At 37.7% G+C, this 12,766-nt stretch overlaps 1 protein-coding gene across 5 annotated transcripts in view; it reads left to right on the top strand.

The window, feature by feature from the left end:
- The window catches only part of RAB27A (RAB27A, member RAS oncogene family), a 36,609-nt gene extending 25,307 nt beyond the window's left edge, over positions 1-11,302 (top strand). For all 5 annotated transcript variants that reach the window (XM_040569951.1, XM_040569950.1, XM_040569947.1 and 2 more), the window contains 5 exons: positions 1,105-1,277; positions 3,455-3,540; positions 4,312-4,415; positions 5,153-5,276; positions 8,854-11,302. In XM_040569951.1, coding sequence (XP_040425885.1) covers positions 1,125-1,277; positions 3,455-3,540; positions 4,312-4,415; positions 5,153-5,276; positions 8,854-9,052 — 666 coding nt within the window. In that variant the 5' untranslated portion in view covers positions 1,105-1,124 and the 3' untranslated portion in view covers positions 9,053-11,302. The remainder of the gene's footprint in view (positions 1-1,104; positions 1,278-3,454; positions 3,541-4,311; positions 4,416-5,152; positions 5,277-8,853) is intronic.
- The last annotated feature ends 1,464 nt before the right edge of the window (positions 11,303-12,766 follow it).

Raw genomic sequence — 12,766 nt, 5'->3', positions numbered from 1 at the left:
TTTTAGTTTAATGGTGGTGATTGACGCCTACATACTAGGGATACGGGGTTTGTTCCAGTCCTCAAGCTGTGAGTTGATACTCACGAAATGAATTGGTTGTATTTTGGTATCCGTTGCCCTCCTTGGTAAGAGGCAATTGTATGCCAGTTTTCTGTTGCTTTTAGAAAGGTTATTTTAGGCTTATCTTTTCATGTTCATTTCTTTGAAAACAACATAAGGCAGCTCTCTGTTTGTTTTGGGGGAAGAGACGCTCAGTAGCTACTCAACAGGAAAGTACTAGTGCACCTGCACTAGTTTTTCTAGTATACATTACATTTTCCAGAGCTTTTTGTTATATGTTCCAGCTGGTTTTGCACTTTGATCAGAATATATCCAACATGGTATAGTTTAAAACTAGCATCATAATAAAAACTTTTGAAAATTGCCCTCTAAACTTTATTAAAAAAGCTATTTTTTATTCTGTTACGAAAATACTTTTTTAAGACTGAAAAATAGCTATTAATAGAGAAACGGTTGTCATATAAAAGAAGACAGAACTATGGTCAACTACTCTGAAAGCCTGTTACAGTGCGTTTGCAAAAGTTGAATAAATATGTAATATTTGAAGTGTTGTGGTGCCTTTTTATTTAAATGTAGTGGGCAGTCTGGGGGGGTGGGGGGGGAAGGATTTTGTGTGTGTTAATAATGTCACAATGAATGTGAAATCAGAATTGCATTGCTAATGCATTTAAGCAGCTTTTGCCAGCTTTCACACAGGTTAAAAACAGTTATGCAGTTAATTTTCCAGACACCTTGAATACTTTTCTTTGACCTTGATCTTCAGTCTTTCTTGAAGAAGCTAAAATTGTGTTACATTCACTTCGTAGTAAAAGGAGCATAATAAAAATGAATTATGCTTTTTTTTTTTTCCCGTCACAGCTAAATTTTTGTTTGATACCTTGACATAATTGGGGATTTAAGGTGAAAGCAGTGTAAAAGAACACAGAACTGGGCCTACTGCTGGATGCTTTGTAGTTCAAGTGGTGACTTGTATTTTAAACATCTGTCAAAAGAAGCCTTGGTGGAGTTGCTGCCTAACTAACGCTTTTTGCTTTGCTTTTTAAGGTGTCTCCTGAATTCTCACTATGTCTGATGGGGACTATGATTACCTCATAAAATTTCTAGCACTCGGTGACTCTGGAGTGGGAAAGACCAGCCTTCTTTACCAATATACAGATGGCAAATTTAATTCCAAGTTTATCACAACTGTGGGCATCGACTTCCGGGAAAAGAGAGTGGTGAGTTTTCACAAGCAGTGTGCTACTTTAAAATGATAGCTGTTTTGTAGCTGGTGGCTAACATCTGTGTTTTTTTTTTTTTTTTTTTTTCCCAAATCTATCCTGCTAATCCTTATGTGTAGGCATGCCATCCATAGTTACTATGTATTTACTTTTGTGACAAGGGAATTATCTTATCTGGCCAGTTTTTATTTTTTGTGTGTGTCCATTTTTCCCAAAGTTAAAATAACAAGAGTTGATTCTAAGCAACCATTTCTTACTGCTCAGGAGGGGTAGATGTGTGTATCTGCTGAGTGGGTTGTGCCCATAGAAGCTCATGTTGAACTCTCTACGTGAGGAAGGATTGAGCTGTCACAAAAATGTTTTTGTTGTTTGTGAACTGAAATGGCTTTAAAACCATTTTAATGTATGTGAAAGAAATCAGGTAACGCAATGTATAGAGCTGATCAGGCTTCCTGAGCAATTTCCACTACGAGAGAAGAATTATGGAAGACAAAGTAGAAAGGCTTTTTTAACCCCCAAGTTGTTGTTCGAGTAGGCAAATATGCTTTTGATGGGATGGTGCGGGGCACTACATCATGATAACCAGCTGGGTGCTGGTCCTCCCTGCACAAAGAAATTGAGTTAGCACAGCTTTTTCTTTCATTCTCATGTGGAACTATTAAATGTCTTTCAGTGTAGTGTGTTAAAATTTTGAGTGCCCCTTGAATATTGTATTCAGTTTTGGGCCCTTCACTACTGTAATTGAGTTGCTTGAGCACGTACAGAGAAAAGCAAGAAAGCTAGCTGAAAGGACTAGAAAACAAGACACATGAAGGGAACAACTGAGGGAACTGGGTCTGTTTAGTCTGGAGAAGAGGAGGCTGAGGGGAGACCTCATCACTCTGTACAACTACCTGAAGGAAGGTTGCAGTAAAGAAGGTGTCAGTTCTCGTCTCAGGTGACAAGCGACAGGGAATAGCTTCAAGCTGAGCCAGGGGAGGTTTAGATTGGAAGCTAGGAAGAATCTCTTCATGGAGGGGGGCTGGTTAAGCATTGGAATGGGCTGCCCAGGGAAGTGTCACTGTCCCTGGAGGCACTTAAGAGAGATCTGGACATGGTACTGAGGAACATGGCTCAGTGATGGGACTTTGGAGGTCAGGTTGACAGTTGGACTTGATGATCTTGAAAGTCCTTTCCAACCTAGATGATTCTATGATTACCCAAGTGTCCAGAAGTCTGGGTGTTGTAATATTAGGACATTGTGTAGACTGGCTTTTGGTGGATGACATGCACCACAGTAGTGGAAGGAGTAAATGCCTTCATATGATGTGAAACTAGTCTCCTGAATAAGTTAGTATTCCTTTTGTGGGATGGTATGCATGGTGGATTTTCTCAGTTGGCATGTCTGATAATTTAGTTCGTTTCACAGCCTGATTCATCTAATCCACAAATTCAGTAAGCTTATGTGTCTTTAAAGATAACATTTGTAACTCCAGTAATCTTAGGTACAACAACAATTGAAGGAAAAGACAATCCAATGTGAAGTGTTCTAAACAATAAGTGAACCTATTTTTATCTGATCCTTCCAAAGCTAACAGATGCCCTTGTTTACATTTTCATGCTGAGTAAACTCTTCAGCTTTCATTATTAGCATCCAATTTCTGCTTTTATAAACTATGATAAGATCTACCCTAATCTCTTTCAGTAATTTTTTGACAACTAAAAAGATACATCATTAGCTTGGAGTATATTCTGTTTGCTAATGAGGTTCTGTTACTGGTACAAATTTATTGCCAGGTTGCATGTTGTGATCGTTGCTGTCTTATAATTACATTTTCATGTGAACAGGATAGAACATAATAGTAAAAAGTAGAAAATTGAAATACAGAAGATAAGATTGCCTAATGAAACTCAGTGGCCACTCTAAGTATTTGCTTGGAACGTGTAGTCTATTGGAAATGTTTTTTTTTTTTCCAGTTCCAGCTTATCTTTATTTTTAAATATTCAGTTAAATGCAAAATTAAAATGCAACTCATATTACTTTTGTCATAAAGTAAAGGGATTGAGTTGTAGTTGGGAATCCTTGCATTGGCAATCCTAGTTTTGCTGCATTTAACAACTTGAAATGTCAGTTATTTTGTGTTTCATAGAGGTTGGACTGCTAACACTCATTCTTGCAAATTTACCTTTTGAAGGTGTATAGACCAAACGGTCCAGATGGCGTTGGTGGCAGAGGACAGCGGATACATCTTCAGCTCTGGGATACTGCAGGGCAGGAAAGGTATGTTTCCTTCCCTGCCCCTCCAATCTAGAAAGTGAAGCAGGTGCTATCAAGTTAGATGCAAATGGAACCAAGTACGTGACTTGTCCTTATTGATTCATACATTTTATTGGTATGACTCAAGATGGTTAAATGTATTTACTATGGTGTTGGACAGTGATGACAATTTCTCATGAGTACCCATTAAATCACAACTGTATTAAATTAGAACCTTAAAACTGTAATTGTTGCTTTTTGTCTTCTGGAAACTTTCAGTTTTTTTCATGGCCAATGCATATAGATGTTTTTAAGGTTTTTCTTTTTATGTTTTTCTTAAACTTCTGTGAATATGCCAAGGTGTTGGAAAAGTCGGACTGGTGAAATCACATCAGAAGGTTCTTTCCTATTTGTCCATTGAAAGACAAACATCTTAACGGTTGATTGTTTGAAAATCAAGAACCGATGTGTGTAGTAACAAATTTCAGTTCAAAGTTTGTTTTTTGTTATCATTTTAATTTCTGAATCTTGATGAAGGCATGCTGTATAATGCAAGACTTTATTTAAAGCTCTCAGGCTTGAGTGAAATGTCTCCTTGACTTCCTTAGGCCTGGGTTAGGCCATAGTAATGTTAGCAACTCCTGTTATCCATTCCTTACATCAGCAAAATAATTATTATGAATATTTCATTCTAGTTAATCCAGTCTTTAGATACCTCAGTTTCATGACTATATGTAATTATATTTTCAAAGTAACTTATCAGATGTGCTGAACAATTTCACTTTGCTGTTCTAGGTTTCGTAGCTTGACAACGGCTTTCTTCAGAGATGCCATGGGGTTTCTTCTACTCTTTGATCTGACAAATGAGCAAAGCTTCCTCAATGTCAGGAACTGGATAAGTACGGCATTCTTTCTTCTTTCTTTTCTTTTCTCTCTTTGTATTTCTGCAGCAGTGGATGGGGGCTGTTTTTGCAAATGTCTCACTGAGAAATAGAACTGAAAATACTGGTTTTTGAAGATTTCTCGGGAAGAAGAAAGTAAATGTTGCATTTGTAATTGTAATAGCTGTTAGTGCTTACCTGAAATTCAGCTTTGCCTACTTAACGTTGAATTTTAACCTATATAAAAGCAAACTCAGAGAGCATCATATCCCTTACTTGGGTGATATTCAGTAATTTAAGTCTGTGGAAAGCCTATTTGACTCACCTGAAGCTTTGTCAGCAAAGCTTAACGGAAGGCAAATGTTACCAGGCTGCTGTGTCTAGAGGAAGCCTTTCTCAAACCTGTTGCATCATCCATCAGGAGAAGGAAGTAGTTGTACTTTTTTTCTGTCAGCTCAGTGAAGATGCTTGTTGAGCATAATCCCTTAAGCTACAAATATGCAGCTTCTCTGCTAGCCTTGACGGGCTTCTGCTCCCTCGACTTGTTCACTGAGCGTGCGATAGTGGGCATCCACCTGTTCTCTGCCTCCTCAGTACAGCTGCAAAAGTCTTGAGAGAGAACAGATAACACAATTGTTTCTCTTTCAAAAAGTCATTTCTCCTGAAAGTCTTTGTGTCTCCTGAAACACAGTAATGTTCTTGATGAGCTTTATGTGACAGTAAGTCATGACTTCTATTCATATTATTTCTGTTAGGTCAGCTACAAATGCATGCGTATTGTGAAAACCCTGACATTGTATTATGTGGAAACAAGAGTGATCTGGAAGACCAAAGAATGGTGAAAGAAGAAGAGGCTAAGGAACTTGCAGAAAAATATGGGTAAGTAACTTCCTTCCAGTTATTGCTGTGTTTAAAGCAAAGTGAAATGCTTTCTGTAATGCCTTTTCTGAATAATGGAAGGTTATTGTGCGAAGTATTTTAGAATGCTGAACTGAGCTATACAATGCCCCCCCCCCCCTTTTTTTTCCTGTCAGAGATTAATGTTTTCTGCATCGTCTAAAAAATTGCACTTAATCTCGCGCTGGAGATTAGTTAATCTTCTTTCATTGATAGTAAGCAAAATAAAAAGAAAGTAAATGGTTTCACAAACATTTTGGTGAACACGTGGACTTTAGCTGTAAAAGCAGGTGAATTATGGTGGTCTAATTATTAGGCTCTTGCCTGTGCTGAAGCTTTCTATGAGGCATGGAAAACCTGTGTCTCTTGCAAAGCAAAATCTGAAAGCTTTTGGTGAGGTGATGACCATCACATGAGATTTTAGGGGGGAGGAAGTAATGCTAAGCAGTGACATCCTAATTTACAAGTTGAGTTTTGTTACAACAGTTTGTTGTAGAGCAGCTCTTGCCACTGGCATGGCAGCTGAAACCTGCTGCCTCAGTTTCTTTGAGAGCCTCGGGACTCATTCACAGGCATTTGGAGAGTAATTACTGAATGCTGGCTTCCCACAGAAGAAAGTAATGGTCTGGATCACTGTTCCCCTGTTCTCTGTCCCCCTGCCCGTACTGTCAGCCTGTTCAGTCTTTCCTTGGTTGTTCAAGCAATTTTGTGCTTAACTGAGTTCTAGGTCACTTAGCCTCAAAAGGTTCAGCTGTGTCTTCTGGCAGACACCTGCACTCTCACAGACTAGAGGGAGCCCGAAAAACAAACATCAAACAGATCAGCAGAAAGACAGGGTAGCCTTCTGTTTCTCCATTCCTACAGGCAAGGGTCATGTGTCCCTAAAGGAAAGACGGCAAAGTTTTTCTTCCTATCATATATGGCAAAGTTTTTCTTCCTATCATATACTAATTAATCCCGTAGTAAGTACTCTTATAACTCATGAAACTATTCCATGGCTTTCATCTCTGCACTACATTTGTGTTTCAATGTGGATCAGAAGTATGTTTTTTGAAGCAAATCGTCTGACCCATTTGATTCACATAGTGGAGCAGCCTTCTAGCATGTGAACTGGATTCCTTCTCACTTAAAAACTAAACTAGATAATGTGCTCCAACCAGTAATCTGTATTCAGAATAGTGGGGGGGATTCTGGGGGACTAGACATGATTTTGGACCAGCTCTAAACCACAAAACACATGTAGTGTGAACACCGAGTCCTAAATGGTAATTTGTTCTGTAAGTCTAGTCCAGTTGTGCCATGCTATTTTCTGTCACAGATGTAGACACAAACTAGCTTTCCTTGACCTTGAAGACCAATAAAAAGCAAACTGTCTATTAGAAATAAATGCATTTAGTGCACTGTGGCATTGAGATAGAATAGGTGCTAGGATTCACATACTTTCCCAAATGCTTGTGAGAAGAAGCAAACTAAATCCTAATGTAGCAAACAGTTGTCTGTTGATTAAAGTATGAGATACTCAATGTCCTCTTTCTGTGGAAAGACCTTGTACTGGTAAGTGAAGTGTTTTGAAAATGGTTATAGGAGACCTAGACATTTAAATTAGTCATTGGATCTTGCAAATTAAATAAGAAATATTTAAAATTATGAAGTGTTTAATTTCAGTCGTTGGGGTGGTAACACTTATGTCACTGCTCTGGCACCATCCTGTGGTGAACACTGAGCACTGAAGGTCGAAGCCTACAGTCCCACCATTGAAACACCCTCAGCAATAATGGAAAGTAGCAGTATGTGTTCAATACCCAGGTGTCCAGAAACTTTTTCTAGCAAAGACAGAAGGGGGTATGAGTGTGTTGAAATGAACCTTTTACCAAAAAATAAATAAACAAGCAAACATAAAAACTGCTGCCTAAACTTTGTCAAGATATTTCAGAAGTCTACTAGAAAAAGGAGTGGTGTTCAGGAGAATTAGGAAGCCACCTACTTGTAGCAGTTCCAAAATATAGAGGGACTGGATGGGTAAAAGTACATATGCAATTGCTTGAAAATTCACCTGCTGGGTCTGACACAAGACTGGCCAGAGCTTACTCTTTAATGAGGTGTGAATGTTGTGAGTCTTGAATATCTTACTGTCTGTAAAAATCGGTAAAGATAAGAGTCATATGCTAGGTTAGGGTGCAGTCTAAAGTACTACAGCAAGAAGGTGCCCACAATTATGACGGTCTGAATTTTCTTCAGGTAGAAGTTGGAATTAGATTTGGTTAACCTAACGGTTTCTCTCAGGACAGACATTCTACATTAATTTACTGTTTATTACTGCTTGTAGTTCTATTTTTACATCTGTAGCCATCTTCCAATGATGAGCTTTGAATTGGGTGAACATCAATGTCCACTAGTTTTTTTTTAACATTTGCTTTCCTGCATAATTTTCCACTGGAAATAATTATCCCTATCTTCCTATTCCAGTGTCCTACTTTTTCTTTTCTCCTTTTTTTTTTCCTATGAGTTGTCTTTTTAGTTATCTGTACTACTATCATTTTCATTTTACTCAGACTTCCTTTTCATTGAGCATCTCTTTGCTTTCTTTATTTCCAGCTTTGTTCCTTTTATTATCTTGCTTGTGCTTTCTTTCTGCTGTGTCCGTTTACCCTGACACATATGATATCAACTCATATCTTTTGTCCATTCCCCTATTTCTATTTCATGTTCTCCTTTATCTCTTTAGCCAGCTGTATCTGCTGCTTTCCTGTCTTGCTAGGAATGGGGTGTTCAGGGCAATAAGGAGAGAGGAGAAAATACCCTACGTACACTCTCCATTGCAACATGGATGCACTTCTTCCCTCAAAATCTGGATCCCCAAGCAGTGCGTGTACATGTCTTTATATTTGTCTATAGTTATTTGCTTTGGATAGGGATGTGTACCGAGCTGGACTGCTCAATAAAGGAGCAGTGGCTGCTGAATTTAGTACGAGGAAGAATATTTTATCCCTGACTTTTCTCTGCTGGAGACAGATTTCCGCAGAAAGTTGATCCCCTGCTGGGGCTGCTGACATAAACTGTAAAGCAAGTTATTGCTCCAGTTCAGTGACACCTTTTGTAGTGATGATAATAGCACCTCAGTAGAAGTCTTTGCTGCCCTGCCTGTGTGGGAACTGCATGTTGGCACTCCCTCTCTTGCGATGACACCCTAGCTTATGTAGATAGAAATCAGTAAAGAACACATTGGCAGGCAAGGCTATATAGAATAGTTGCATCTGTTACAGGTGAACAGATCTGAAAAACAGACCTCAGGAACATGACTCTGGGAATTTGTACTGACCAGTGCCTCTGTAAAATAATGTAACTTAATGCTTATCCTGTTGCTCTACCAACAAAGTGAGACAATTTATTTGTTTCTTTTGCATTTCAGTCCACTGACCACTTATTGTCTCTCAGTCGTGGTGTAACAATAACAGTGTTAGTGTGATTTTTAAGTATACAGCAGTATTTATGTATTGGTTTTGCTCCTCTCCTGTGAATATGAACTGTGATTTAAGTTTCTGTTTTTTGCCTTCTGCAGAATACCATATTTTGAAACCAGTGCAGCTAATGGGAATAACGTAAGCAAAGCCATTGATACTCTGCTTGACCTTATCATGAAGCGCATGGAGCGGTGTGTGGATAAGTCCTGGATCCCAGAAGGGGTAGTGCGTTCCAATGGGCACAGCTCTACAGAACAACTGAATGAAGAGCAAGAAAAAGGCAGATGTGGCTGTTAACTCAGTTACAATTAAATTTAATGTATATGCTAAAGTATAGTACAGTTGTAGCTTAACTGTTTAACTTACAGACAAATCCCATTGAGTAGTTATTTAATGAGCTATATTAACTCTTAATATTAATTCTTGGGTTTTCCTCTCAAACAACATAGACCTTTGCTTGCAAGGTATGCAGCTTATTAGTCATGGGACAGAAATTCATCAGTTTGGTGTAGCACTGCATATTTCCCAAATTCTTTACTTTGGAGGGAAGGAGAGAATAGTTTTCATTAACAAAGGTAGAAGCATCTCTCGGTATGGGCAGTGAGAGAAGGTAGGTTTCTGAATTGAAGAGTAGCCTTTTAGATTAGATACTGTGACAACTCTTAGTTTTTACAAACAGCAAGCTTACCAACAAGAAATACGTTCTTGATTTTTAGTAGAACAGTTCTTGATTCTATTTTAACAGAAACATTTAATCATTTCATGAATCAATGACAATCATAAAGAACAAATCCTGTATTCAGCAAAACCCTGCAAGTAGCTTTTCATTGTTTTTCAAACCATCGGTATTTAGTGGCGATGGCCAAAAGAAAGCTATTTTACATGGAGTGTAAAACTTTATAGAGAAGCATGTGGGTGCATATGTAGAGCACTTTAGGTATGTCATGAAACTGAACATTTAAACTACAACTGTACTATGTAAAATATAGCCAACACAGCCTATGAGACCTCCTGACATAATTTGAATTTCCAGAACATGCATATACATATAAATATGTGTAAATGGCATACGTGTACGTCTGTTATGTTTCTTTTATATTACCAGTCATGTTTTAACAGGAATGTGGGGTAACCTAGATGTCAGCAAAATTTCGTCAGAACTAATGCTTTGTACTGAATTTGTTTTACCAAACACAGATTTGGAATATTTCTTCAGATTTGGATTGAAAAATGAATAATGATTCTCCTATGGTGAAATGCAGCTAAGATACCAGTTCTGTCTAAATCAGTATTTCTATAAATTTATGATGCTTATTTTCTGCAGCCAAGTTTTGTGTCATGTACATCTTGGTTATTATATATTCATTTATGACTTGTTTGTTTCCTTTAGGTTGTGTTTAAAAATGAATAGAGTTACTTTCCCTCCTCGCCCCCGGTAGATCAACTGAATGTCAATTTTGGTTTTGGTGGATCATGTTACTTGTTGATCATTTTTATTTATTCTTGAAGCAACCTAAGGAACAATCAGTATTTTAGGTCTTTTTTTTTTTTTTCCAGACTGATTTATAAGATGTGCCTACCAAGCTGTTTTCTACCCTGGCAGAGGTTGTATAACTCTAAAGTATTGCCAATTAAAGTCATAACATACCACATTGAGTCTTTTTACAGACTTTCCACAGCAGCTTGTTTACAAACTCCAAAGCTATTACTTCTTTAGAAATTACATATTTATTTATTTAAATATTCTGTCTGTTTGGCTACTGCAGTTTCAGGCAAGTGTTTTTATCGGTTGTGAACATGAATTGCAATGTAACATCTTTTGAAGGACCAAAAATGTTTCTACAACAGGAGGTAATCAAAAGATTATATACATGATGTAGCCTCTGGCTATATTAAGAATGCAAGAGTAAGTGTTAAAATTTGGTTCTTAAAATATTTTTGCAAAATAATGTATTCTTCTCTAACAAACACAACATGTAAATATTAAATTTTTATCACAACATACACAGAATATTTTGAAAGTGCAATATAATTTGACTGCTCTGAGGCTAAGACAGAGATTAAAGCAATTTATATTGAATAAATACATTTTTTTCTACTGCACCACAATATCAAGGTTCTGAAATGCTTGTGGACCGGAGTTACTGTAGTTTAATTCAGAGTGCCTTTTGAAGTTACCATCATGTTTCTGACCAGTAAAGTATCAAACTTGACTGTAGGACACAATGTGTTTCAATGTACTTTGGTGTCTGAATTTATTTTAATGTAACTCTTTGCTTTTCAGAGGGTTGAAGTGGAACTTTGTCAGGCATTGACTTTAATGGAAGTTCTTGTGTTTATAGCTCCATCCAGTTCCTGAAAACAGTAAATATTGCAACCAACTACTGAGCTAAGTGACTACTGAAATGGTGTAAAAAATATTTCCTTTTGGATACTTATGTTTAGATTGGATATTAAATATTAAATACTGAAACTGTCATATTTTTGTCATTCATATTATATGTAACTACTGTATAGAGTCTACATAAAATTGCTTTGATGTAAGCCTTAAATCTTATGGCACTTTTCAATCTGTTTTAATTATTTGGTGATAAAACTTTTGTTGCCTTTTTAGCTCTCATGAGAAATTATGCTAAATGTTTCTTGACAGTGAATTGCAGTGTTTTTACTAGTCTACTGCTAGTTTAAAAACAAAACACAAAAATAACTTTCATGCAATGAGAAACTGGTATTTCAAAATGTGGTTTTTTTTTTTTTTTTTTTCCCCCTCCCGTGTCAGATGAAAATGTTGAGATCTGTAATGGAATAGAAAGTTGTGGAAACCCTTTCTATTAAGATGTTTTGTCCCAGGATTTCTTACCAAGTAATTAAATATTCCTGATCTCAACTTTGTCAGCATTTGTTGAACTGAATTGTAACATTACCCATTGTCTCAGTTCAATAACAGTCTGTGTCCTTCTTCACTGTCCCCATGCCTTATGGCTTTTTTAGTTCAAATGCATGTAAATTCCCTTCTCTAGCTTCAGTGTCACCATTCTTGTTCTCCTCTGGCACTGACTGAACTGGTCAGATGTGGGGGGCTGGTGCATACTGGGTGATGCCAGAAGGAACCCAAACCCATAGAATAAAATAGAGGCGACACTTCTGTATCTATAAGACATTCAGAAAGTTGCTGACGTGAGCATATAGCCACAAGAAATCAGAAGTTGGAACAGGTGCCCTGAGTCACCATCCTTGATGATAATGAAAATTCAGCTGGACGGGGCCCTGAGCTACTTGGTGTAATTTGTCCTGCTTTGAACAGGAGTTTAGATGACCTCTAGCAGTCTCATCTAACCAAATTATACTCTCTATGAGCCCAATCCTGCAGGCGCATGCACTTGTATATGGTAGTTCTTATTTCTGTTATGATACTTGGACAAGTATGTAAGTTTAGCAGTACATACTCTTTTCTGATAATTCATCTGGGTTCTGGCTTCAGCAGCCTTCAATCTGTATTGCATTTTTAGATCAGGAATAAGCAGTCCAAATCCACAACGTAATGACATGTATTTGAAGAGGAGGTTAGCACATTGATATGAAAAAGGCAGTAAGAGGAAGAAAAATCCTTGTAAATGCTTGTAGTGTCACTGTGCTTTCACATCCCATCTGTCTGTTGGGGGTGTTGGTGATGGTCTGTAATTCACCGTGTTTAAATTGTAGAAGCCACCAAAAACTTCACACTGTATAGTACTCTGCCAGGAGTAAGCTTTCTTTAGTGAAATAAATACAGCTGGGGCAGGGTTAGAGCAGTCACAGCGGCAGGAAACTCAAACTAATCAACCCGAAACAATTGACTGTATTTGCATATGCCAAAGAATTGCAGCCCTAGGCCTAGGCAATCTTGTTTACTGCTTTTTGGTTTTGCCTCTGGCTGTGAACTTGGTGTCTTTATAGCTTCCCTCATACAACTGCTTTGCATATGTGTCTCTACCATTTCTTCCTATCAGCTGGGTTGCCGTCTTCTGTCAC

The sequence above is a fragment of the Cygnus olor genome, chromosome 11, assembly GCF_009769625.2.
Source record: "Cygnus olor isolate bCygOlo1 chromosome 11, bCygOlo1.pri.v2, whole genome shotgun sequence".
Taxonomy (NCBI): domain Eukaryota; kingdom Metazoa; phylum Chordata; class Aves; order Anseriformes; family Anatidae; genus Cygnus; species Cygnus olor.
This window is presented reverse-complemented; position numbering and strand designations above follow the sequence as displayed.